This window comes from Rutidosis leptorrhynchoides, chromosome 6, assembly GCF_046630445.1.
Source record: "Rutidosis leptorrhynchoides isolate AG116_Rl617_1_P2 chromosome 6, CSIRO_AGI_Rlap_v1, whole genome shotgun sequence".
Lineage (NCBI taxonomy): Eukaryota > Viridiplantae > Streptophyta > Magnoliopsida > Asterales > Asteraceae > Rutidosis > Rutidosis leptorrhynchoides.
This window is the reverse complement of record NC_092338.1, coordinates 391,400,618-391,425,064: the sequence shown is the minus strand read 5'-3', so window position 1 is coordinate 391,425,064 and position 24,447 is coordinate 391,400,618. Positions and strand designations below refer to the sequence as shown.

Genomic DNA, 24,447 nt, shown 5'->3' with positions numbered 1-24,447 from the left:
TTTCACGTAGCTACAACAAGCAAAATTATCCAATCTTATTTTACCCATAACTTCTTCGTTTTAAATCTGTTATGAGTGATTCAAGTTGCTATGGTTTCATAATGAACTGAAATTTATGAAACTAAACAGAAAAAGTATAAGTTTATAGTCAGAAATACAGGTTACAAGTCAATATTGTAAGAGGTAGTCATTTCAGTCGAAAGAACGACGTCTTGATGACCATTTTGAAAAACATACTTCCACTTTGAGTTTAATCATGTTTTTTGAATATAGTTTCATGTTCATAAGAAAAATCATTTTCCCAGAAGGACAAATTTTAAATCAAAGTTTATCATAGTTTTTAATTATCTAACCCAAAACAACCCGCGGTTTTACTACGGCGGCGTATGTCCGGTTTTACGGTGTTTTTCGTGTTTTCAGGTTTTAAATCATTAAGTTAGCATATCATATAGATATAGAACATGTGATTAGTTGATTTTAAAAGTTAAGTTAGAAGGATTAACTTTATTTGCGAACAAGTTTAGAATTAACTAAACTATGTTCTAGTGATTACAAGTTTAAATCTTCGAATAAGATAGTTTTATATATATAAATAGAATAATGTTATGAACATCATTACTACCTTAAGTTTAGTAGGTAAACCTACTGGAAGTGAAAAAAATTTATCTAGCTTCAAAGGATTCTTGGATGGCTTGAAAGTTCTTGAAGTAGAATCATGACACGAAAACAAGATCAAGTAAGATTTTCACTCGAAATAAGATTGTTATAGTTATAGAAATTGAATTAAAGTTTGAATATGAGTATTACCTTGAATTAGAAAGATATCTTACTGTATATAAGAAAGATTTCTTGAGATTGGATGATCACTTGAAATGGATTTGCAAGATTGGAAGTAAGCTAGTAAACTTGAAAGTGTTCTTGATGTGTTCTTGATCAAGCTTTGTTATGATGTTTATAGCTTAGTTTAGATGATTAAAACTTGCTGAACTGATGGAGGTTTTTGTGTTCTTGAATGAGTAGTAGATTAGAGAGAGATTAGAGATAATCAAAATTGAAATGAAATGGTTATGAGAGTGTGAAAGTTCACGTAAAATGGGGGAGGGATATATACAAAATTTAACTTGTAATCTAGCTTAATAATTGGCATAAGAAGTTAAGAGTTGTTTAAAGGTGTTTCCCACATGTTAAATGGCTGATTCTAGGGCTGCTAATGAGGTGATTTGATGTGTATATACCAATAGTAAATACATCTAGAAGCTGTGTATTGTACGAGTACGAATACGGATGGATACGAGTAAAATTGTTGATGAAAACGAATGAGAATGTAATTGTGACCAACTTTGATAAATAGAAGTACTTTGATATGTGTCTTGAAGTCTTCCAAAAGTGTATTAATACATCTTAATACACTATATGTATATACATTTAACTGAGTCGTTAAGTCATCGTTAGTCGTTACATGTAAATGTTGTTTCGAAACCTTTAAGTTAACGATTTTGTTAAATGTAATTGATCCATTGTTATTACACTTAAATGAGATGTTAAATTTTTATGTTAACATGTTAACATGGTGTATTAATATATCTTAATATCATATATATATGTGTAAAATACTATTACAACGATAATCATTACATATATGTATTGTTTCGAAATCCTTAAGTTAGTAGTCTCATCTTACTCGTGTAGTTCATTGTTAATGCACTTAATTATATATGTGATTATCATTTTATCATGTTAAATGTAGTGTAACAACATCTTAATATGATACATATGTATTTAGTAAGACATTGTTATAACGATAATCGTTATATATATCGATTCAAGTTTCTTAAATCAATAGTCTCATTTTTATGTATATAACTCATTGTTAATATACCTAGTGATATACTTACTTATCATAATATCATGTTAACTATATATATATCCATATATATGTCATCATATAGTTTTTACAAGTTTTAACGTTCGTGAATCGCCGGTCAACTTGGGTGGTCAATTGTCTACATGAAACTCATTTCAAATAATCAAGTCGTAACAAGTTTGATTGCTTAACATGTTGGAAACATTTAATCATGTAAATATCAAATTCATTTAATATATATATATATATATATATATATATATATATATATATATATATATATATATATATATATATACATATATATATATATATACATATATATATATATATACATATATATATATACATATATATATATATATATATACATATATATATATATATATATATAGGGGTAGGATCAAGAGGGAAGTAACCAATCGGGGGGAAGCGGGAGGAAGCAAATTTTTTTTTTCGCTTTTTTGAAAAAACTTTGTTCACGAACATTATAGATGAGATGAAAATATGAACATTTAGTAGAGACACTTTGTGATAAATGTTTTTATTTTGGCGGGAAAACGCTCGAAGAAGTAATATATAACAATTATCGTGTTTTTCGAGCGTATTTTGAGGTTTTAGCTATTGGGGTTTAGATATTAGGGTTTAGATATTAGGGTTTATAAGGTTTAGATATTAGGGTTTAGAAATTTAGGGTTTAGGGTTTAGATTTAGGGTTTAGAAATTATCGTGTTGTTCATGCATATTTTTTCCAAGGGAAAACCTACACACGAACATCAATGCGAAAGGGTTTTTTTAGGCGTCAACGTCGTTGATCTCCGGTCCAGTTACCGTGAATAACCCGTACCCGAGATGATGATCTCGGGAGGGTGGCCAACGAATTGCCCGCCGGTCGATAATCGGACCCTATCGACGGCAAAGGGAGAAAAAACCCTACAAGACCCGTAGGTAAAAACCCTAGTGTTACGATCGTGAAGACGATCGTGGAGAAGATCCGGCTATGACTGCCGCGTGCTTTCATTGAGAGAGTGAGAGGCGAGATTGAATGACCGCATGAGGGTGTATGCGATTGGGAGCGTGTGAACTTGATGTAGGTTTTGCCCCATATTTATAGATGGGAATTAGGGTTACTTAACTTGGGGCCCAAGTTAATTGTGTAGACCCTAATTGGGCCAAACCCTACGTCATCAAGTCCCCCAAGTTCGGTATGATATTTTTGTCAAGTATCGTATCCAACTTCTCATTATGCTGCGGAAAATAAGTTCACAGGAGCCTGCGCAAACAACTGTGCGTAAACCCGCGAACATATGCGCAAAAAACCGCATGCAGAATGCGTGGGGAAACCGCATGAACTAGCATGCGTAAAACCGCATGAAAATTGCGTCTAAAGTCGCGGACAACTGTGCGCAAAGCGTGCGTAACCTGGACAAAAGCGTGTGGACAGTTGCGCAAGCGCGCGAACATCTGCGCTAAATATTCATGTACTTAAACCGCATATAACGAATTAAAAGCTCAATAAGAAAAGACAAACCTTCTCAAACCGAACGATAGACGGTGGAAACACGAGACATAATGCATCGGGCCCCACGGTGGGCGCAAATTGTTCATGCATATTTTTTCCAAGGGAAAACCTACACACGAACATCAATGCGAAAGGGTTTTTTTAGGCGTCAACGTCGATGATCTCCGGTCCAGTTACCGTGAATAACCCGTACCCGAGATGATGATCTCGGGAGGGTGGCCAACGAATTGCCCCCCGGTCGATAGTCGGACCCTATCGACGGCAAAGGGAGAAAAAACCCTACAAGACCCGTAGGTAAAAACCCTAGTGTTGCGATCGTGAAGACGATCGTGGAGAAGATCCGGCTATGACTGCCGCGTGCTTTCATTGAGAGAGTGAGAGGCGAGATTGAATGACCGCATGAGGGTGTATGCGATTGGGAGCGTGTGAACTTGATGCAGGTTTTGCCCCATATTTATAGATGGGAATTAGGGTTACTTGACTTGGGGCCCAAGTTAATTGCGTAGACCCTAATTGGGCCAAACCCTACGTCATCAATTTAGGATTTAGATTGAGTTTTTAACACGAACGGTTTAGAGTTTAGGGTTTAGGGTTTAGGGTTTGGTGTTTTGGGTTTATGGAATAAATCCATAAACCGAAAACACCAAACCCTAAACCCTAAACTCTAAATCGGGCTAAATTTTACTTCACAAAACATGGAAAAAAAACGTTCATATTCTTCACGAACAATATTATCTTGAATGTTATTTTTGTCGATCGTTTTCCAGCCCAAATAATAACATTCATCACGAAGTGTCTCTTCTAAATGTTCATATTTTCGTGTGATCTTGACGCCGGAAAAAAAAATTCAAAAAAAACGAAAAAAAAAAAAATTTTGCTTCCCCCCGCTTCCCCCCGATTGGTTACTTCCCCATTGATCATGCACCTATATATATATATATATATATATATATATATATATATATATATATATATATATATATATATATATATATATATATATATATATATATATATATATATATATATATATATATATATATATTTATATATATAAACATGGAAAAGTTTGGGTCACTACACCAGTTAGAGAAAAAATCAAGAAGGTTGCAGTGGATATTAGTCTTTAGTTGGGTTTTTTTTTGCAGTTTATGTAATCATCAATTAGGATTAGTATGGCTAATGAGCAATTTTTAAGTTGGATTTACAATTTATGTTCTATATTTTCATGTATTTGACCAGCTTATTTTTTTAATGGATGAATGTTCAATGAATGAAATTTTGTTTATTACCAGTGTTGCAAGTGTTGTGTTTTAGTACATGAATGTATACTAGTGTTGTGCTTTTACAATATCGAATGTGTTGTGCATTTGCAGTCCAGTTCACTACACTGAAGTGTATACAGTATACTAAACTGAAGTGAATACACTAAACTGAAGTGTTTTTGGCATACATTTGCAGTCCATGACACTAAACTGAAGTATATACAGTATACTAAACTGAAGTGTATACACTAAACTGAAGTGCATACATTTGCAGTCCATACATTTGCAGTCCAGTATCGTTTGTTTTGTGCAGTCTACAATGTTTTGTGCAGTTTAAAACCCTTCTGCAGTAAAGTATGATTAAATAACATAGTTTAACCAATGAAACAGTACTTACAATTTAAAGCTTGGTCATCGATATGTTCTCCATCCAGACGTATTGTGTATGCTAACGACATTGGTGCAGCAGATTGTATGATCTTGAAGAAAATTTTATCGATGGAGGTTTTGAGGTTTTGACATAATCGTAAACAGGAAAAGGAAGAAAACTAAACGTCGATTTGTTTTGCCTTTTTAGCGGTTAAATAAAATAGGGTTTGTGGGTACCAACTTGTGCAGTGTATAAAACGAAAAAGACTGAAATACCCATAGAGTGCAAATCACGTGAGATGATGTAACGTTTGCATCACTAACAACGTTTTTTGTTGGGGCCAGACGGGATGAATCAAGAAAACTTGGGACTAACGGTAATGAATTTAAATTTAATGGGTAATCTTGATGTTTGGTACAAAGTTTGTGGAGCAACGGTGATATTTTTTTCTAAAAATAACATCAAAAACAACTAAATACAATTGTATACACGATTCTAAAATAAGATATTATTGAATCTACTAAATTAACCATTATAATATACAACGATAAACTTGAATATACCTTTATCACGAGCGCCTTTAAACTGTGCAAGATAAATCATCAAACATGACCTGTAATTTTTAGAGGTCTAATATTTTGAAGAATCCTTTATATTATTTGGGCAAATGATTGATACCTAGCAGAGGCGAAGCCAGAAATTCAATATAAGGGGGGCTTGAATTATTTATATATCGTAACTTATAACAAAGGAACATGGTCACGTCTCTTGAACAATAGTACCGATAAATATTGTATGTTATTGAATAAAAGAAACAAAAATCATAACAATTACCGAGTATTTTTTTCCAATTGCAGAGTATTTTTTTCAAATTACAGAGTATTTTTCTAACATTAAATCATAAATCATCCCAAACTAATATAACTTGTACTAAAATTATAGAATAATAATAGTTAAACTTTGGTTGTTGGGGGTGGCTGAGCACCACCCTGTCCGCCCTTGTCTCCGCCGTTGATACCTAGTAAATTATATAAATAAATAATATATACAAATACAGTACAATAACATTTAAGAAAAAAAAAAACTATTAACACTGACAACTCGCTAGAAAAGGTACAACCAAAACAAACACCTAAATACATTTAAATACATATGAAGTTTATATATTTGTATGTGTGTGTGTGTGTTTTGCTATCCAGAAATAATGATAAGTTACTTTTTTTTTATGTAAAACGATAATTCTTTAATATTATTATCTATATTGAAAAGTTTCAAGTTTATAAGGGTTCATTCTTATATCTAGAACAAAAATTACAAATTAATGAAATGACTATGAACTTTATCAAGAAAAGTATCCAATCATGGGAAAATTAATATGGTAAGAACACCTCCAAATATGATTCACACACTGGCACTTCAAAGAACATCAATTTAATATAAATGAGTAGTATGGTTATAATCCGTATTACGATACACGTTTAACAGTTTCAACCCAGCTTAAGTTGTGGGTTTAGTTTAAATAACTAATGAATTGACCCGTAAAACTACGGGTTTGTTTAAACGAAACATTTTTAATGATATGTTTTATGTATTAAGTGAATTTATATACTAAAGTCATTTAGTTTAGTGACCCGTAGAACTACAAATTCCAATTAAAAAGTTCTCGTCGTTTTTACAAATATATTGATGTATTAAACTTGGTCAGAATAAATGAACTACATTTATTCTTCAACCACCATCTTCCAATTTTTATCATAATTATTATTTTTCTTGTCATAAAATTATCATTATAACCTTAATTGAGATATGTATTTCGCATACATATGTAACGTAATAAATCTCGTAAAGAGAATCCATATTTGAATAATAAATAATATTATTATAATTATAATTATAATTATAATTATAATAATAAAGTTTGTTTAAAAATTGAGTATTATATATTTTTAAATAATAATAATTAGTAAAAACAAATGCCTCTTGATATTTTTTTGAAAATTATAATACAATTATTATATGAAGCTTGTACAATATGCTTCAAAGTTTGTACATGTATTCATGGTGTGTTTTGTAAAATATTGTATAATTTATTTTAAAGTTAGTTTGTACATAATGGTCATGGGGGTATTTTATCATAAGCTTGTACATGATGCATCAAATATTGTAAGTATGATTATGAGGGTGTTTTATCATAAGGTTGTACATAATGGTTCATATATTATACAACTAATATGTTAATATTCGTATTAAATACAATTAATTATCATAATGACATCATCATGAGAGCTTATAATTTCTCTTTATTTTTGAATTTTATTTAAATTTGAATAATCTTATTTATGACATCATCATTATAGAGATTTATTAGATACTATAGATGAGTATTCTTGGCAAAACTGTTGAAAAATTTGATAAAAAAAAAAAATATGCGTTTTCACTAAAACTAACTTTGAACAAAAAAAAAATTATATAGTCAAGTGAAGTATATTGATAACCATTTAGTGGGGTTTGTAGCCTCTAACGAGGGCTTCACAATGAACTAAAGAGTGTCCAAAACGAATTTATGGTGAATGAGATATCGAGTCTCAAAATTGCTAGTTTGGTAATTGAAAGGATGGAAAAGAAGTGGAAATTGTCCCACATCAGAAATGAGAAAAAGCTTAATACCTTAGCTTTCACTAAATAACGTCTTTCGCCTTTGTTGAAAGATGCACCAAAAACGTATGGTAACACACACCACAAGTTGTGTAGCTATACACATAGTTAAAGTTTTCGTTTTTCTCTCGACCGCAGCATGGTCTCCCCGTTTCACTTTTCTTTCGAGAAATAGTTCAAGTCTAACAGTACGCTGCTTCGGACCGGTGTATCCTGGAAACAAACGAAGAATCTGTTTAAGGGAATTATGTCAAACACAAACCCGATTCACCCTATTATCGGTTAGATCGTTTTAAATTTTTAGTCTTATTCTGATTATTTATTATACATATCAGCAATCATCTGATTATTATGTTTGTGATAATATGTATATATTTGTTTCAGTTTCATATATATTTACTAACAAAAACTAGCTGGTAGCATGTAGCTGTTAGGTGGCATATTTTTATATGTATTTAGTTGTTTGGCATGATAGGTGAAACTGTTAAAATAAAGAGTAAAACGATAAAAAGCTAGGAGTTTTTTGCAAACACTAGTTCAATTAGCTTTTAACTTTTTCACTGCCTCAGAAAGCTTTAAATTCTTGTAACCAAACGAAGTTTTTTACTTGATATGACCTTTTTCATCAAAGTTAAAAGATCTTAAAAGGTCAAAAAATCTTTTTTTTCCTTTCTTTTTAGTCGTATATACTGTGATAACAAAACGTTCTTAGTTCAGTTCGGAAAACTGATTGACATATATGACAATGCCTTTTCCCCCTCTTCCTTATGGAAGGCAAACGAAAACGTTAATCTCGACAACAACAACAACAACAACAACAACAACAAAAAAAATAATAATAAAAAAAAAATTCAAACATGTTCATTATCTCTAAGCTCTACTTCATTTTCATATTCATACATTTACTATTTATGGATAATATGTAAATAGTAACTACTCATTTTATTTTTATTTTTTTTTCATTTCTTTTTAAACCTTTTTAATTTTTTTCCTTTTATATTTTGATTCAACTTTTTTATAAACTTAAGGACAATATATATATGTTTTTATTTTTTTTTCATTTCTTTTTAAACCTTTTTAATTTTTTTCCTTTTATATTTTGATTCAACTTTTTTATAAACTTAAGGACAATATATATATGTATATATATATGTATATATATATATGTATATATATATATATATATATATATATATATATATATGTATATGTATTTTTTTAACTTTTCAATTTATAAAAAATTTGTACTGATCGTCGATATGTTAGTTGTAATTATAAATGTATGGAGCGAAATTATTTCTCACATCAACACACATGTCATCTCTTATCGGCTTATATATTACTGATTTGACCTCGTTCTCCAATGTTCTAGAAAAGGGTTCGGGGTCCGGTTTTGATTTGGTGATCCCTTTTTCTACTAAGGCGGATTTTTTCTTCAGGTTTTTTTGGGTCGAGGTAAGAGGTCTTCCGGTCAAATTCGTCTCTGATGAGAATATTAAGGCTATTGCAGGCAGGGTGGGAACGGTGGTGAAGGTGGCTCAACCCTTGGATGGTGGTCTTAGCCTTGGCTCTGTTTTTGTGTTCGTTGAAACCTCCTGTGTTAAACATATCCATGATCTTATTCCGGTGACTTTTGTCACCAATAATCTTGTCAAAGGACATATTTGGGTCAACGAGATCTCTGATGTGTCGGTTGTGGATAGACTTCAGTCGTCTTCTTTTTCAGATAATTTCGTGCAATTGGTTAATGATTCGGTTCTGAATGTGGGTCAGACTGAAAGTGATCAGGTTACTTCGGATACTCCCTTTGTGTTTGGTGGTGGTGTTGGTCAAGACGATATAGGTGTGGGGAATGAAGAGGTCGAGGTCATTTGTTCGTCTCCGTTGGCAGTGGGTAAGAATTGTAGTGACAACGTCAAGTCGTCGGTTATAGATGGTATGAGTATTGGTAGATCTTCCTCTGTTTCTTTCTCGTTAGATAAGGTACAAGCCGCTTTGGACTCACAAGGTTTCCGTAAACGTAAACGGACTAAGGTTAGTAGTTCAGGTGGCGGGTAAGATCGTGTTGTTGTTTTGGGGATTGCGAAGGGTGGTTTGGCTGGGCAAGATGTTCAGGTGGAAGATGACTGTGATGTTCGGGTGAATTTGAGTAATAAGCTTGATGGATTACTTACGGTTCGTGGGGTGGGTTTGAGTAGCAACAAGGATGTTGGGCCAAGGTTCGGTAATGGGCCGAGTATCGGGACTGGGCTAGGTCAGGGGCCTGGGCGGGGGTCTTCTTCGAATGCGAGTGTAGGTGATGGCGTTTCGTCGGGTAAAGTGTTTAGCTTTTTTGAGGAGGCGGTTAAGGATATTGAAGGTTTGGTTAGGGTCGAGGGCAAGTTGATTGGATCGAAGATGCTTCCGAAATATAAAGAAGGTGCGAGGTCTAGGACTAAGAAGGGTAAAGGAGTGGCGGTCTTGAAGGCTACGGTTAATGGTTAGTGTCGTCCCCGTTTTGTTATTCGCCTTTTAGTTTGTTTTATCTTGTGTTGTTTGTGTAGGAGTATGTTTGGTTTAGTTTGGTTGTTCTTGTGTTGTTGTGTAGTGCGTTTAGAGGTTGATTTGTTGTAGCTCTTATGTTGTGGTGTTGTTTTGGCCTCGGTGCCCCCGTTTGTATCTTTGTCCGAGTCTTCATTTTTTTGATGAAGCTCTCGTGTTTTATGAAGTTTATGTTTTTTGCCAAAAAAAAAAAAAAAAAAAAAAAAATAAAAAAAATGAAGTCATTATGAATACAAATTTTGTATTCGTATTAAAAAGTTAATACAACTTACTCTTAATCAAATAATTCTTTACTGTAAGTAATTTTGTCAAACGAAAAAAAAAAAAGTAAATGCAAGTTATTTATGCCTATTTGGACCGATAGCAAAACAGACATATATACAAGGTTTTTAAAAACAAACATGTAAATTTGCAAAACCTACTCTTTTTGATAATGAATCACCCCGATGAATATATTATTAAAAATAATTAAAAAAAAAAATACAATGAAGAGCAAGCGCTACAAACATGAACATGTCTTGCATCTACAAGAAAGCAACCACCACACTAGCCTATCACAATCACATAAAAAATGACAGGTAGCCACCCACAACAAGCTAATAGAAGGACAACTAAAGAAAATGCCAAGCTGCCCTCATGCATATCGAATTGCTACATGTTTCGTATCTTTGAAGCAGATTGCTACTTAAGATGTTATACATATTGAATTGATATATCATCCTAACAATAAGAAAAGCCGGCAACAACACATGATATATAACCATTCAGGCTTGCCTGAGTGGCCACCGAGTTGCTCAATGAAGTACACCACCCGGGTACAATTCCTGGCTATACCAAATTATTCAAAAAGGGAGTGTGACTAGAGGGTGCGCATAATGTGCAATTCACCCGGTACCAGGTCTCGCGCTCGGGGGCTTGATTATCCGAGGTTTTACCTTCTATGGGGAGCCAATGTGCTCGTTCATAGGAGGGTTTCCTTGCTTAACAAAAAAAAAAAAAAAAACACATGATATATAAAATCCATGTATAATTTAAACGATAAAAACCTTTGCAGCAACATGCGGGCTAAATACCACTTAAAGGAATAAAAAGGTAAACTAGAAAAAGTAGTCAAATAAGAAAATGTTCAAACAAGTCAATAGTCGCCCAAAATATTTCTTAATATATAAATATTAACCCCACCACCCCCCCCCCCCCCCCCCCCCCCCCACACACACACAAACTAGTTTTGAAATGCCACTAAAGCAAAAATAATTGTTTTAGAACCCACCCTTGTGGTCCACTGGTTCACCCTTTTGCACTTATGCATTGGGATGAGGGTAATGAGGTCTCAAGTTCGAGTCCCTCCCTTAAAAATCTTCGTAGAATTTATTTTCTGAAAGCCGAATTGCCCCGGGAATTTTTTACCGACCCGTATTCAGGACCCAGGTCCGACCGTCTGCCCCTGGGGATGGTATAAGGTTCGGATCACTGTAATGCGGTTCGGGTTTCCTGCCCGAAAGCGCGTGCGTGCGTGGCAAATGAGAGTATTCGATGCCAACAACTCGCCTTACAAAAAAAAAATGTTTTATCATAAATTTCCATGTTGTAACTATGGATGGAGCTTTTAAGTTCAAGAAGGATTGTAGACCCCAAGAAAACTAAAACTTAGAGTCCTTTTATTTATGAGTGTTCTAGTATTTGATCAACTAAATTGGAGTCTATATGAAAAATATATGACCATAACAGTGACAGATCGCAAAATTTGTAATATCAATAAAACAAAATTCACATTTTAATTTCTTCTTCTCGTGAACATAAAAATAAATTTCAAACTAAATAAGTATTGGTCCAATTAGACACGATATGCATTCTTATGAAATAATGTACAATCAGAAGTGATATGTTGTTAAATATATAGTAAGTTGTGTAAAAAATTTATCGAAAGAAGTCTTTAATTATATTGATCTCGGACTCCCGAATGAATATGTTCAAGTTCCATCCCTGGTTTCAACCAAAAATCATGGTATAAAATATTGATTAGTCACAACTTTAGACTTTTAAGTTTTTTCAAATCAATGTGAAACGAGTTGTTACGCACTCTTCACTTAAACTCCTAATGTCATGGTTAGGCCGAAACATGATCAATACCAAAGATTCAAACCCTGTGAGACGATGCCCCGTGCTTGTCACACTTCGAGATTCTATGGCTATGATACCATGTGAAACTCCCCCGAATCTAAAGCAATGACTAACTAGATATCTTTTAATTCCACCTAAAAACCATGGAGAAAAATATCCGATTAATATGTTTTCTAATAGATTTTTATTGATATGAAATTTATTGATATTATGGGTCCGTTATTGATGCTTTGAGGACATGACAAATGGTATTATGATACATTGCCTCTTATAGGATGATGGTCATGCGACTCATGCATCTAGTAGAGTATGACTTATGGGTATTGATTATGTTTCGATGATATTTGTTTAGTTAGGGGAGCTTTTATATGGAGCTCACATATCACGAGTAGGGATGGCAATGAATCTAAAAAAATCCGAGATCCGCGGATACCCGCGTCCGTGATGGGCGAATAAAATCAAAAATCTTTACCCGCGGGTGGGCGATGGATGTAATTTTTTACCCGCTGACGGGTCGCGGATGGGTGATGGATGTAATAGATCAGTTGCGGGTAAAATCCGATCCGAAAATTCGTAATACTCGTTTGAATCATCCACGGATATACACGTTCTAAATGAGAGAAAATCTCCACCTTGAATAAATGTCCAATAGGTAACAATTTACTTTGTATAAATTTCTACATTATTTATATCATTTTAGTATCGAACTTTTTAGTAACTAGAGCATCTTACAACCACACATCACATGCATTATATAATCAAAGCATGTTGTTGTTTGTTTCATTTATTAATTCATCATAATAAATTTAATTTTTACATATCAATTAAGTAATTCGTCAACCTACTATATGATTAGGTTTAACAACTAAATATTGATTGTTAATTTTAAACTTTGTAGCTTTGCATATATTAACAAAAATAGTATAATTAATATATGGTTCTCATTTCATTATATGATTGGATGCTATTTTTCATGTCACTTTAAATTATGTAATGATATTTATTTTTGTTTTTTGAATACTTTAATTTACATATACTTCATAAATAAGATCCGCGGGTAAACCCGCGACCCGCGAATATCCGTGGGTACGGGCATGGATCTAAAAATAAATCCGTTAATCAAGATCCAAGGGCTAATGGATCTTCAAAAAATCCGCGGGTGCGGGTGATGGATGTAGTGGATCCGCGTCCACGACCCGCGGGTGCCATCCCTAATCACGAGAGTTAGGTTGAACGTGAAGTGATGATTAGAAACGCGAAATGTAGGACGAATGTTTGAAGATTAATACTCGTGTTTTGACAGTGTGGATCATGAATCAGAGGGCCATTCACATCGCGAGGTGAGCCTCGCGGATCGTGATCTTTGTCTTGCGTCGGAAGTTGAGTCTGGTTAGAAAACGATTTCTTTTTTCCTATATATTGTAACCTCAGTCTCCAGGTAATAGTGTGCACAAAAATAATAAAGAAAAATTGTTGGTTTGTGCTCATTTATTAAACATATCTACATGTGATTGGAGATCGGATATAACCACATTAGATCGTTGTGTCGTGTTTTTTTACATATCTTGTATATGATTGTTTATCATATGTTTGTTGTCGTTTGGAATGCCAGTTAACTAGCAATTTAATTAGAGTGATCAACTAATTAGGTTTTTCGATTGATGGAACCACTTCCCCGAGGGCGATAATTCCCAACATCGTGGCCCCCTAATAAAAATGAAATTAGCGACCTTTGAAGTTACGAGCATTTGAGCTTTTGATAATTAAATTAGAGTCCGAATGAAGTATGACCAAAACAATGACAGCTTGCTAAATCTACAATATCAATAATAAAAAAAATCACATTTTCTTCTTCTCTTGGACATAAACATAAATTTTACACTAAATAAGTATTGATCGGAAGTTTATAGAATTCATTGGTTTCAACCAAAATCATGGTAGAATATATGGCAATTCACAACTTTAGACTTTATGTTTTCTCAAACCGATATGAAGCGAGTTGTTACGTACTCCTCACTCAAACTCCTAACGTCGTGGTCACACTGAAACATAATTGATATCGAATTATCAAAGCCCATTAGATGACGATCCCCGTACCCATCACACCTCGAGATGCTATGGCTATGATACCATTTGAAACGTCCCCAAAACTAAAGCAATAGATTAACTAAATATAATTTGATTCCAAGTACAAACCACGGCGAAAGATATATGATTAATATGTTTTCTAATAGATTATTGTTGATATGGATTTATTTATGGGTCCACGTATGCGACTCATGCATCCACTAGAGTATGAATTATGAGTACTGATTATGTTTCGAATCTTAGTAGTTTAATTAGGGGAGCTTTTAATAACGTCCCTAGCTAACATAACTGAGAAAATAAGTGTAAATCTATTATAAGCTTAAAGTTGACTAATATATTTGATATCGTCAACATAGTTTTTAATTGAAATGAGGTGCTAGCTAATGGAGATTTTTTTTATTATATACATAAGAGGCAACTGCATGCCATTATAAAATCAGCAAATGAAAAAGGGAAAAGAAAAAAAAAACCGAACTCTAATTAATACTCCATATCAGGAAGCTTAGCTTCCTAATCGTACTCCTATTCTTAATTCCGACAGTTTTTTACCATTTGCTAAGTGCAAAAAAAATGGCTAGCAAAACGGTATTTGGATGGAGTATAGCAATTGCTGATAATAAATCATTACAGATCTTGGAGCCCCATAAACATGAGTCAAAATCTATGGGACTGTGTGATATATTAGCCGTTAACCCTTTGGTTATAAGGGTCAAAAGGTTCTTGAAAAAGGCATGGGATATAGGTGTAGATGACCCTCGAAGAATGATTCATGGTTTTAAAGTTGCGCTAGCGATGACGCTTATTTCAACATTTTACTATATAAAACCTTTGTACGATTCTTTTGGTGGAAATAATGCAGTGTGGGCTGTTATGACTGTTGTTGTCGTCTTCGAGTACACTGCTGGTAGGTACCCAAAACAATCAAATTACATCTAGTAGGTTGTTTTTTCTTGGTGTTTGCTAACTAATTCTGATGTAGGTGCAACTCTTTACAAGGGTTTAAACAGAATCGGCGCAACTTTGCTTGCAGGATGTCTTGCGGCAAGCGTATGTGTGGTTGCCAAGAAAACACCAGGACATAGATTTGAGCCGGTTATCATGGGAGTATCTCTTTTTGTCATATGTAATAGTTTATGCTAGAATTCATTCTATTAAAGATGTATATGTTCTTAAAAATATGCATGCATGGCCTAATTATATATATTTGTTTTGCAGCTGCGGTTGTAACTTTTTCAAGATTTATTCCAGAAGTAAAAGCTCGGCATGACTATGGATGCATGATCTTCATCCTCACTTATGGTCTGGTTTTAGTCTCGTGGTACGATGATCATGATGTTCATCCTGTGATACAACTGATAATTGTAACGAATGAAAGGATATCGACGATTATCTTTGGGAGTTGTTTGTGCATCATCGTTAGTATGTTCGTGTTTCCTGTTTGGGCTGGTACAGAGCTCCATAATCTCATCTCTTCTAACATAAATAAGCTTGCGAATTCTCTAGAATGTAAGTACTTCAAATTAATTTTATGATTATACTATGTTGATTCTCACCACATTTCTGACTTTTAATGCTTGTGTATGTTGCATGTTTTGTACATGTGCAGCTTGTGTATCCGAATATTTTAGTGAAAGTGATGAAGAATCCAAGAAAAAACTTGAAGATTATAAACGTGTTTTGAACTCGAAAGCCTCTGAAGAATCTATGGTACGCTTTCACAAATGTCATTATTTTGAGATTTGGTAAAAATAACTAGTTAACTCAATATGCATCCATTCATTTAATAAATACGTTTGCATCTTCAATATGCATCATCATATGCTCTGTAATATAATGGATGCATAATACGCATGCAAACTATCACATGATATGTATGTGTTTGCATTAGACCATTTTCAACCGTGGCAATGATATCACGAGCAGTTTGGTCAAAAAGTGTAATCTAACTGTGATTTGACAATGTCAGTTTCTGACATTTTATAACCATTATGTCAGTCTTTTGTGTCAAATATTGGGTAACCATTATGTCAGTCTTTTGTGTCAAATATTGGGTAGGTGATGTGATAAAATCTATTAGGAAATTGGGTGAGAAAAAGTTAACTAATAATAATAATAATATAATTAATGGAAAATTGTGATTGGTTGGGAGAAAACAAACGCACATTCACATTTGTGTCACTTTGGTGACTGACGGATGGATACAAAACTAACTGACGCCCCATTAGGAGCCGTCAGTTTTTTTACACATCATCTGACGGGAAAAACTAACGAAGGGTTGGAAAAGGTCTTAGAAAATCATAATGTGTATGTGTTTGCATCTGATTAACGACCAGTGGCAGATCTGAGAATCGTAGTCATGGGTCATTAGTTAAAAATTCAAAAGAATTACACTATCCAGTGGTATCACTCATACATTATTCAATGTTATCACTAGTTAAATGCCCAAAAAATTTTCACTAGATGTCCTATTTCACTGGTAGTCCGCACTACCAATGTCAATGAATCAAATCTACCCACGTTAAGGACTGATAGTTATCAAATCTTAAAATAAGAATGTTATTATATGATTGCGCCTACATAGATTAGTGTATGTACATATATACAGTGTTGTAAAAAACTCGTTTACTCGCCGATTAATCCCCGATTAATCATTTTTAGGAGCAATCCGTTCCGATTTTCAAAAAACCGTTTAATTAAACGGTCAACGTCAATTGATGGATCAAAATCGAATTTGGTAATCAAAGTCAGTCAAAGTAAAAAATGGTTAACATTTTAACATTAATTTGAACTAGAATTTTATAGTTTTGAAGCAAAATGAACAATTTTAGACAATTATGTTATAATTTATTTTTATATTTATAGTTTTTTTCAATAGTTATACATATAATTTTTAAAATTTAATATTTAAATGTATACAGTACAATCCGATTAATCTCCGATTAATCCCCTAATTACCGATTAATCCTTTCAAAGTCCCGACCGATTAATCCCCGAATAGCGAATTTTGCAACCTTGCATATATATATTTGCTAATTTTGTACCTTCAACCAGCAGGGCTGTTTTAAAAAATGGGTAGATATACCTGACATATGTTTTGAACAGTCGACCTTTGCTAGATGGGAGCCTGCATATGGGAAATTCAGTTTCAGGCATCCATGGAAGATGTATGTCAAAATAGGCGCATCATTACGAAGTTGTGCTTATTGCATTGAAACTCTCGTAAGTCGTATGGATTCAAAAACTCAGGTAACTAAAAAACAAGTTTTAGTTTTTTAGATCACTTAGTTTGTTTACATGGGTCGATGAAATTCATAACAAAAGATGTTGTACCTTTAACAGGTTCCGGAGACTATAAGGAATCATGTTAGTACATCATGCCTAAGACTAAGCTCATGCTCATCGGATGTTTTAAGAGAACTATCAACAACCGTATCTTCAATGACACAATCAACCCAAATGGATAGCGCCGTTAAAGAAATGGAGAAAGCCATTCATGCGTTGCGAAACGACGTAGAATCCCTTCCCGATCTGATGCAATCACACACGAATGATGAACTACTAAAAGTCATCCCACTAGTCACTTTCATATCCTTGTTGATTGAAATTGCTTCAAGGATAGGCAACGTCGTAAAAGTAGTCGAAGAATTCGCAGAAGTCGCTAAATTTAAACAGGCAAAAGATGAATGAGAAATCCAAAAAACTCTAGCTGCTATCAAGATTGTGAATGAACAACAAAAAAAATGTTTACTTGCTACTGTGAATAAAAAAGTAAAAAAATTGCTAATTATTATTGTTATACTTTTGTAAAGGGGAACTCACACAACTAGAATTTTTCAAGAATTTGTATAAATGTCCATTTCTGGACTTCGAGCTCACAACTTCTTAGTTGGAGCGGTTATTTCGATACCGCTAGACCAATTAATTTCTATTTGGTTGTTATTGTAATGTTATGTTATTGTTATAACCAAACTATGATTTTCGTTCTTATGGTACTAACTCTAGAATGCTGAGTGTAATCGTATCCTATGATTTTCATTTATGTTCTCAAGTATTATTATATGTTAATATTATTATATTAGTAATGCAACTATATATTATCAATGCAACTATATAATTAAAAATAAATAAATGAAAAGTAATAAAAAATACAATACAATCTAATGTTATGTAAAACATAAATCTTAAGTTAGAACCATAAGATACAAACTCTAGGGACTGTATACGTACCTCTATACAACTTGTATTTTTGACACAAATAAGCCCAAAACAATCTCTTACACGACCTCTTCGATCATAACCTTCCCCTTGTTTCCCACCTTCGATTCGTCTCTCCGACCATCATTTCTATTACCTATATAAGCCGCCATTGCGTTCTTCTCGGCCATCACCAGTCCAGCCAACGATGACCAAGCCTCGTGTGGCTGCTCATGCACCCAACACATCAAAAAATAAACTTTCCTCTCACCCGACTTTAACTTCCCTTTCATTTCAATCTTATTCACATCACGCGCCTTTTCCATCTTCACTTCTTTTAAAGCCGCTTTCATCATCCTGTTCAGATCACAAAGCCCGCAAATCAAAGCATCACCTCCAAGAGACAACAAACTTACAACATCTTCAATTACCCCCAGCCCGAATTGAGGCCCGCCCATTTCCAAACAGTATGACAGGGCTTCGAAAATGGTCTGGGGTTGACCATTTTGACCCAAAACTTTTGATATGTTTAAAACCAACATGGTTGGTCCTATGGGGTCTGATTCCCAGTCTCCATTGTATAGCCTAAGTGTGAAACAGTAGCTATATAAGATATCAACCAGATGAATAGCTAAAAGTGGGGATGGTTCGGTTGATGTAAGACTGTTGACAGGTGGCAATGCGGTTTCAGGGCCTGGCGGAATGTCACGGGCTGGGTCTGATGGGTCTGGTTCGTGTGGTGTTATGGGTTGAATGAGTTGGGTTCCTTTTTGGCTGAGAGATATTGTTTTAGCCGAGGGCTTTGACCACCATGGGTCCCATGGTTGAATAAATTTGCTTAGCTCTCCAGAAGCCACTGCTCGTTGAAAACGTTTCTTTTCGTCGGTCGATAAATCTTCAGAGCTGATTTGAACTCCTAAAGACGGGAAAATAAAATAAAGAATAAGCTCAAATAGAAAGTTAAGTAAATATCAGTTTGATAGTGCAAGAAAAATGATATCCAAACACACCGGACATGATCTTTTGAATGGTTTCTTCTGATAAGGCTGAATCTGCCAAGTCTGTAAGAAACAAACAATTTAGTAAGTAAAAATGATTTCTTTTTGTACAAGTCAAAACAAGCCTGGTTAACCCATAATTACTTTTTTAACCGTCTTTCTTTATTTCTACATATATACTTGTTATTTCAAACTATTTGAAACAACATCTTAACTTGCGTATCAGCAGAAACAAAAGGTAAATTTGGACGTTTTAGGCATTTGTATATACTTGCGGTGATTTTAAAGATTTAGCATCCTCTAAATCAACACATTAATAAGCAAATTAGTCAATCATAGTAGCATAGTTCATTCAGAAGCAAAAGGAGAGAGTTGTTCTAAAAGCAATCAATTTAATTCAAATAAGAATATAACAAAGATGCAAGTAAAAAATAAAATTAACAACTTACCATCATCATCATCATCATCATCATCATCATCATCATCATCATCATCATCATCATCTGAATTATCAGCCTCTTCTTCCTCTGAATGAAACCGTTTAAGTATATCAAGCATTTTCTGCTTAGTTTCATCACCAGGTTCCAAGTGCTGCATCTCCCCCATTACATTATCTTTCATAAACGATTCCGTACACCTTAGACTATGAGACTGCAAAAAAAACATGATCATCATCTTCATAACGTTTACAAACACAGATTAAAAGCACCATAAATCCAACAAAACCATGTATTTTATAGCATGTGTTACCTTGTAACATGGAAGTGAACAATATCGTGTATTACACCGCGGACATGTATATTGCGAAAACTGTTTCTGGCATCTACATAATTTTAATAGAAAATTACGTAAACGATTAACTGTAAACTCCTCCCAAATTAAGCGTCAAACACTAAAACTAGATTATCAATGCCAATGCCTAAATTAAAGGGCAAAAGTGACATTTTACTCTTAAATGATGAATCTTTGTACTTCACCAGAGATTATGTGGTAAACAGCAGCCATACATTTAATTTGGGAAAAATTAGTAGCATCATAAGCAAAATCAAATTTACAAAATCCATGCTTATATTACAATTATATCATATATCGTATATTATAAATACAAATACATATTATTATATTAATATTAATAATAATGATGATTTAGGAAGGGTTTAGAGAGCATACACTCGACAGACAATACGAGATGGAGGATTCAGTTGCGATGAATTTGATGATGCATCTGACGTAATCTTTATTGAGTCTGCCATTATTGATTTGTTTCACTTCCTGCAAACGAAAAATCAAATTAGGGTTATAATAGATAAAAATATAAATATATAAATCAAATTTCAATCAAAATCAGAGATATACGTAGTAGAATCGTAGATACGTAATTGATTTAACGATGAACAATTGAAAACCCCCTAAAACCCTGAAAGAAAACGTTTCTAGGTCTTTCTTTGAAGTTCATTTACTTATTTATGGCATCCCCCTTGAAGTTTGAGTTATTTTCACTTTTAGTCCTCTACATTCTGACAGTTGTAAAGTAAATCTGTTTATATCTTTGTAGATCACTAGTGTTTTTTTTTTTTTTTTCCTAAGAATACGAAAACTCATATAAAAAGGAATATGCTTACATAAAGAAAACGTTGACAATCAGGAAGTTAAATATAAGAGATAAAAAGGAGACGTAACACTAGTTATCATTTGGTTATCGATCTTAAATATAAGAGATAAAAGGTATGCTAGTAACTCTGCACCCGGATATATAAAGATAAATAAACATAAATCATTTCATTTTAATTTTTGTTCTTGTTTCATGCATCATGTGCAGTTTGCTTCAACAACTAACATCATACCTTGACCTTCAACAAATTAAACAACAAAATCACATATTATGGAGTGTCATTATTGAGTGTGTTGAAGCTATTCAAGAATATCATACCCTCTCTCTTCTCTAGTATCTATACATTCATACTACAATCCATTTTTTTTTTTTTTTTTTTTTTTTTTTTTGCATCTAACAAACACTAATTTCTCAAACCTTTTATGCACGGATAACAGTTGGAATATATTAAAGGAATACTTACATAGAAAAACTTAACAATCATCTTTCACTTCAGTGTAAGCTTTGTGGTTTTACTCTACATTACATGCATATATTTATTTCATATATACATTTTACATTTCATATATACATAAAAAAGAAATCATGAACATGTTTCAGACATTTATTTGGAGGACCTTCATATTTTCTTCTTTATTCGCGATCTTGGTAGCAGCCAGAGTGTTTTGGATCTCTCTTTCATCTTCTGTGTGTCTGAATTTAGCCACTTGTGCCAATTCTTCGACTACTTTTATGATGCTGCCTATTTTTGAAGCAATTTCAATCAGCAAAGAAATGAAAGTTACCATTGGGATGAGTTCTAGCAATTCATGTTTCGTGTGTGACCGAATCAATAGATCAGGAAGGGATTTTACGTCATTTTGCAACTGCTGGACGGCGTTTTTCATTTCAATAACGGCACGATCCATTTGAGTTGATCGTGTCATTGAAAATACACTTGTTGATAGTTTTCTTATAACATCCGACGTGCTTAAGCTTAGTCTTAAGCATGATGCACTAACATGATGCCTTATCGTCTCAGGAACCTGTTATAACTTATAAGTTTATCCATCTTTTGTATGAATTTCATCACAAACGGCCATCTAAACAAACTAAGTGAATTGAAATAACTAAAACTTGGTTCTTACCCGATTTTTCGAATCTAAACGACTTATGAGTGTTTCAATGCAATAAGCACAACTTCGTGATGATGAGCCTATTTTGATATAAATCTTCCATGGATACCTGAAACTGAATTCTCCATGTGCAGGCTCCCATCTAGCAAAGTCAGACTGTTCAAACATGTCAGATATATCAACCCATTTCTGAAAACAACCCTGCGGGGCGACAGCTTAAATTAGCGAGTAACAAATATATACTAATGAAAGTATACCATAGATTCTTCAGAAGCTTTTGAGTTCAGAACACATCTATAATCTTCGATTTTGTTCTTGGATTCTTCATCACCATCGCTGAAATATTCGTATACACAAGCTACACATGTACAAAACAAGCAACTTACATAAGCAAGCAGTTAAACTAAACTACAGAATGTGGTGAAAGGAATGATAATTAGAAAAATTGAAGTACTTACAATCTAGAGAATTTGCAAGCTTATTCAAGTTAGAAGAGATGAGAATATGGAGCTCCATGCCCGCCCAAACGGGAAACACCAGCATACTAATGACGATGCACAAACAAGTCCCTAAGATTATTGTCGATAGCCTTTGCATGGCCTCATCCATAAGATTCTCAACACGATACCCCGAGACTAAAACCAGACCATAAGTGAGGATGAAGATGGTGCATCCATAGTCATACCGAGCTTTTACTAGTGGAATAAATCTAGAATAAGTTGTAACCGAAGCTGTACAAGAAAATCAATACGAGTATATTATAAAGCCATGCATGCATATTTAAGAACCACTATATCTTTAATACAATAAAGTTATATAAAGTATTACCTATGACGAAAAGAGATATGCCCATGATAACTGGCTCAAATCTATGACCCGATTGGGCAGCAACCCAATTTACCCCTAGTGCAAGAAATCCAGCCAGAAAAGTGGCACAAATTCTGTTTAAGCACTTGTACAGAGTTCCACCTACATCAAAATTAGCAAAAGCGAAGACAAACAACGTACTTTAGGTCCTTCGTCTGACCCTTTTGTCCTTTATTCAGGCCCACAAAAATGTAGGCGGGAAAAATGTAATTTGATGGTTTATGGTACTCACCAACTGTGTACTCGAAGACGACAACAACAGTCATAAGAGCCCACATTGCATTTCCACCAAAACCATCATATAAAGGCCTTATGTAGTAAAAGAATGATACAAGCGTCAAAGCTAGCCCAACTTTAAGGCAATGATAGACTCTTCGAGGGTCATCGACCCCTAAATCCCATGTCTTTTTCAAAAACCGTCTGACCCTTATAAACAAAGCCTTTAACTTATCGCGTAGTCTCATCAATATGGACTCATTCTTGGGCTCCAATATTTGTAATGATTTATCACCAACATCTATATTCCATTCAACTCTGTTTTCATGATCCATTTTTTTTGCATTTAAGAAAGGAAAAAAACTTGTCAGGAGTATTAGGAAACTTTCTGATTTTAGAGTTCTGTTTTTGTTTGTTGATTTTTTGATGATAGTTGCCCCTTATTTATATAAAATATCTCCATTAGCACCTCATGTCATCAGAGAATAATTAATCACAAAAACCAATCTTTAATACTGCTAACATGCCCAATAATAAGCAAATGGAAGTATCATCTTCTGAGGTAGGTCGGGATAGGGTACGTGACATACGTCACTAACGATATCTATCTTTTGCTTTAACTTCTTTTATGCATGTAATCACAAATTAGCACTTGAATCATGCACAAAGCAAGTTGTGAAAGATATATGGTGTAAAAGGCACTAAGCATTAGTGTTACAAATGTTAAAAAGAGCATGCAGGAACTTTGCAAAACCTTTTTTTAGATAAAGACAGTATCATAGAGTTAACATTTTCGGTCCAATCATGTATCCGATATCATCTCATAATATATAAAATTGCAACCTCGTTCCATAATTCTCGAGAAAAGTAGGTCGTGACTCATAAATGGTACCTTTTAAAAGTTTTCGACCTATTTGACCGAAACTATTTGAATTGTTTATGTTGCTATTATATTGGAGTGCCACTTATCCAACCTTTAATGCACTAAATTAAAATGGAATCAAGATATTAAAAGATGT

General features: G+C 33.7%; 3 protein-coding genes across 4 annotated transcripts; 1 reads left to right on the top strand and 2 right to left on the bottom strand.

Annotated features, from left to right (window-relative positions):
• The first annotated feature begins 14,996 nt into the window (after positions 1 to 14,996).
• On the top strand, positions 14,997 to 18,113 carry LOC139854988 (aluminum-activated malate transporter 10-like). Its single transcript, XM_071844253.1, has 6 exons — positions 14,997 to 15,330; positions 15,406 to 15,549; positions 15,642 to 15,932; positions 16,033 to 16,133; positions 17,529 to 17,672; positions 17,766 to 18,113. Exons 1-6 carry the CDS (start codon positions 14,997 to 14,999, stop codon positions 18,111 to 18,113), a joined length of 1,362 nt encoding a protein of 453 aa, XP_071700354.1.
• On the bottom strand, positions 17,929 to 21,045 carry LOC139852687 (uncharacterized). 2 transcript variants are annotated; one of them, XM_071842012.1, is made up of 7 exons: positions 20,975 to 21,045; positions 20,789 to 20,890; positions 20,369 to 20,441; positions 20,096 to 20,269; positions 19,631 to 19,682; positions 18,654 to 19,536; positions 17,929 to 18,084 (listed from the first exon to the last, which is right to left on the bottom strand). In XM_071842012.1, the coding sequence occupies exons 2-6, from the start codon at positions 20,869 to 20,871 to the stop codon at positions 18,701 to 18,703; spliced, it is 1,218 nt and encodes a 405-aa protein (XP_071698113.1). In that variant the 5' UTR covers positions 20,872 to 20,890; positions 20,975 to 21,045; the 3' UTR covers positions 17,929 to 18,084; positions 18,654 to 18,700. The 2 variants fall into 2 exon arrangements, with proteins under 2 accessions (XP_071698113.1, XP_071698112.1); XM_071842011.1 differs by lacking the exon at positions 17,929 to 18,084 and having other exon boundaries at positions 18,536 to 19,536.
• Positions 21,046 to 21,826: 781 nt separating this feature from the next.
• On the bottom strand, positions 21,827 to 23,763 carry LOC139854987 (aluminum-activated malate transporter 10-like). The gene is made up of 6 exons (XM_071844252.1): positions 23,445 to 23,763; positions 23,174 to 23,314; positions 22,804 to 23,076; positions 22,603 to 22,703; positions 22,358 to 22,501; positions 21,827 to 22,255 (listed from the first exon to the last, which is right to left on the bottom strand). The coding sequence occupies exons 1-6, from the start codon at positions 23,761 to 23,763 to the stop codon at positions 21,827 to 21,829; spliced, it is 1,407 nt and encodes a 468-aa protein (XP_071700353.1).
• Positions 23,764 to 24,447: the final 684 nt, after the last annotated feature.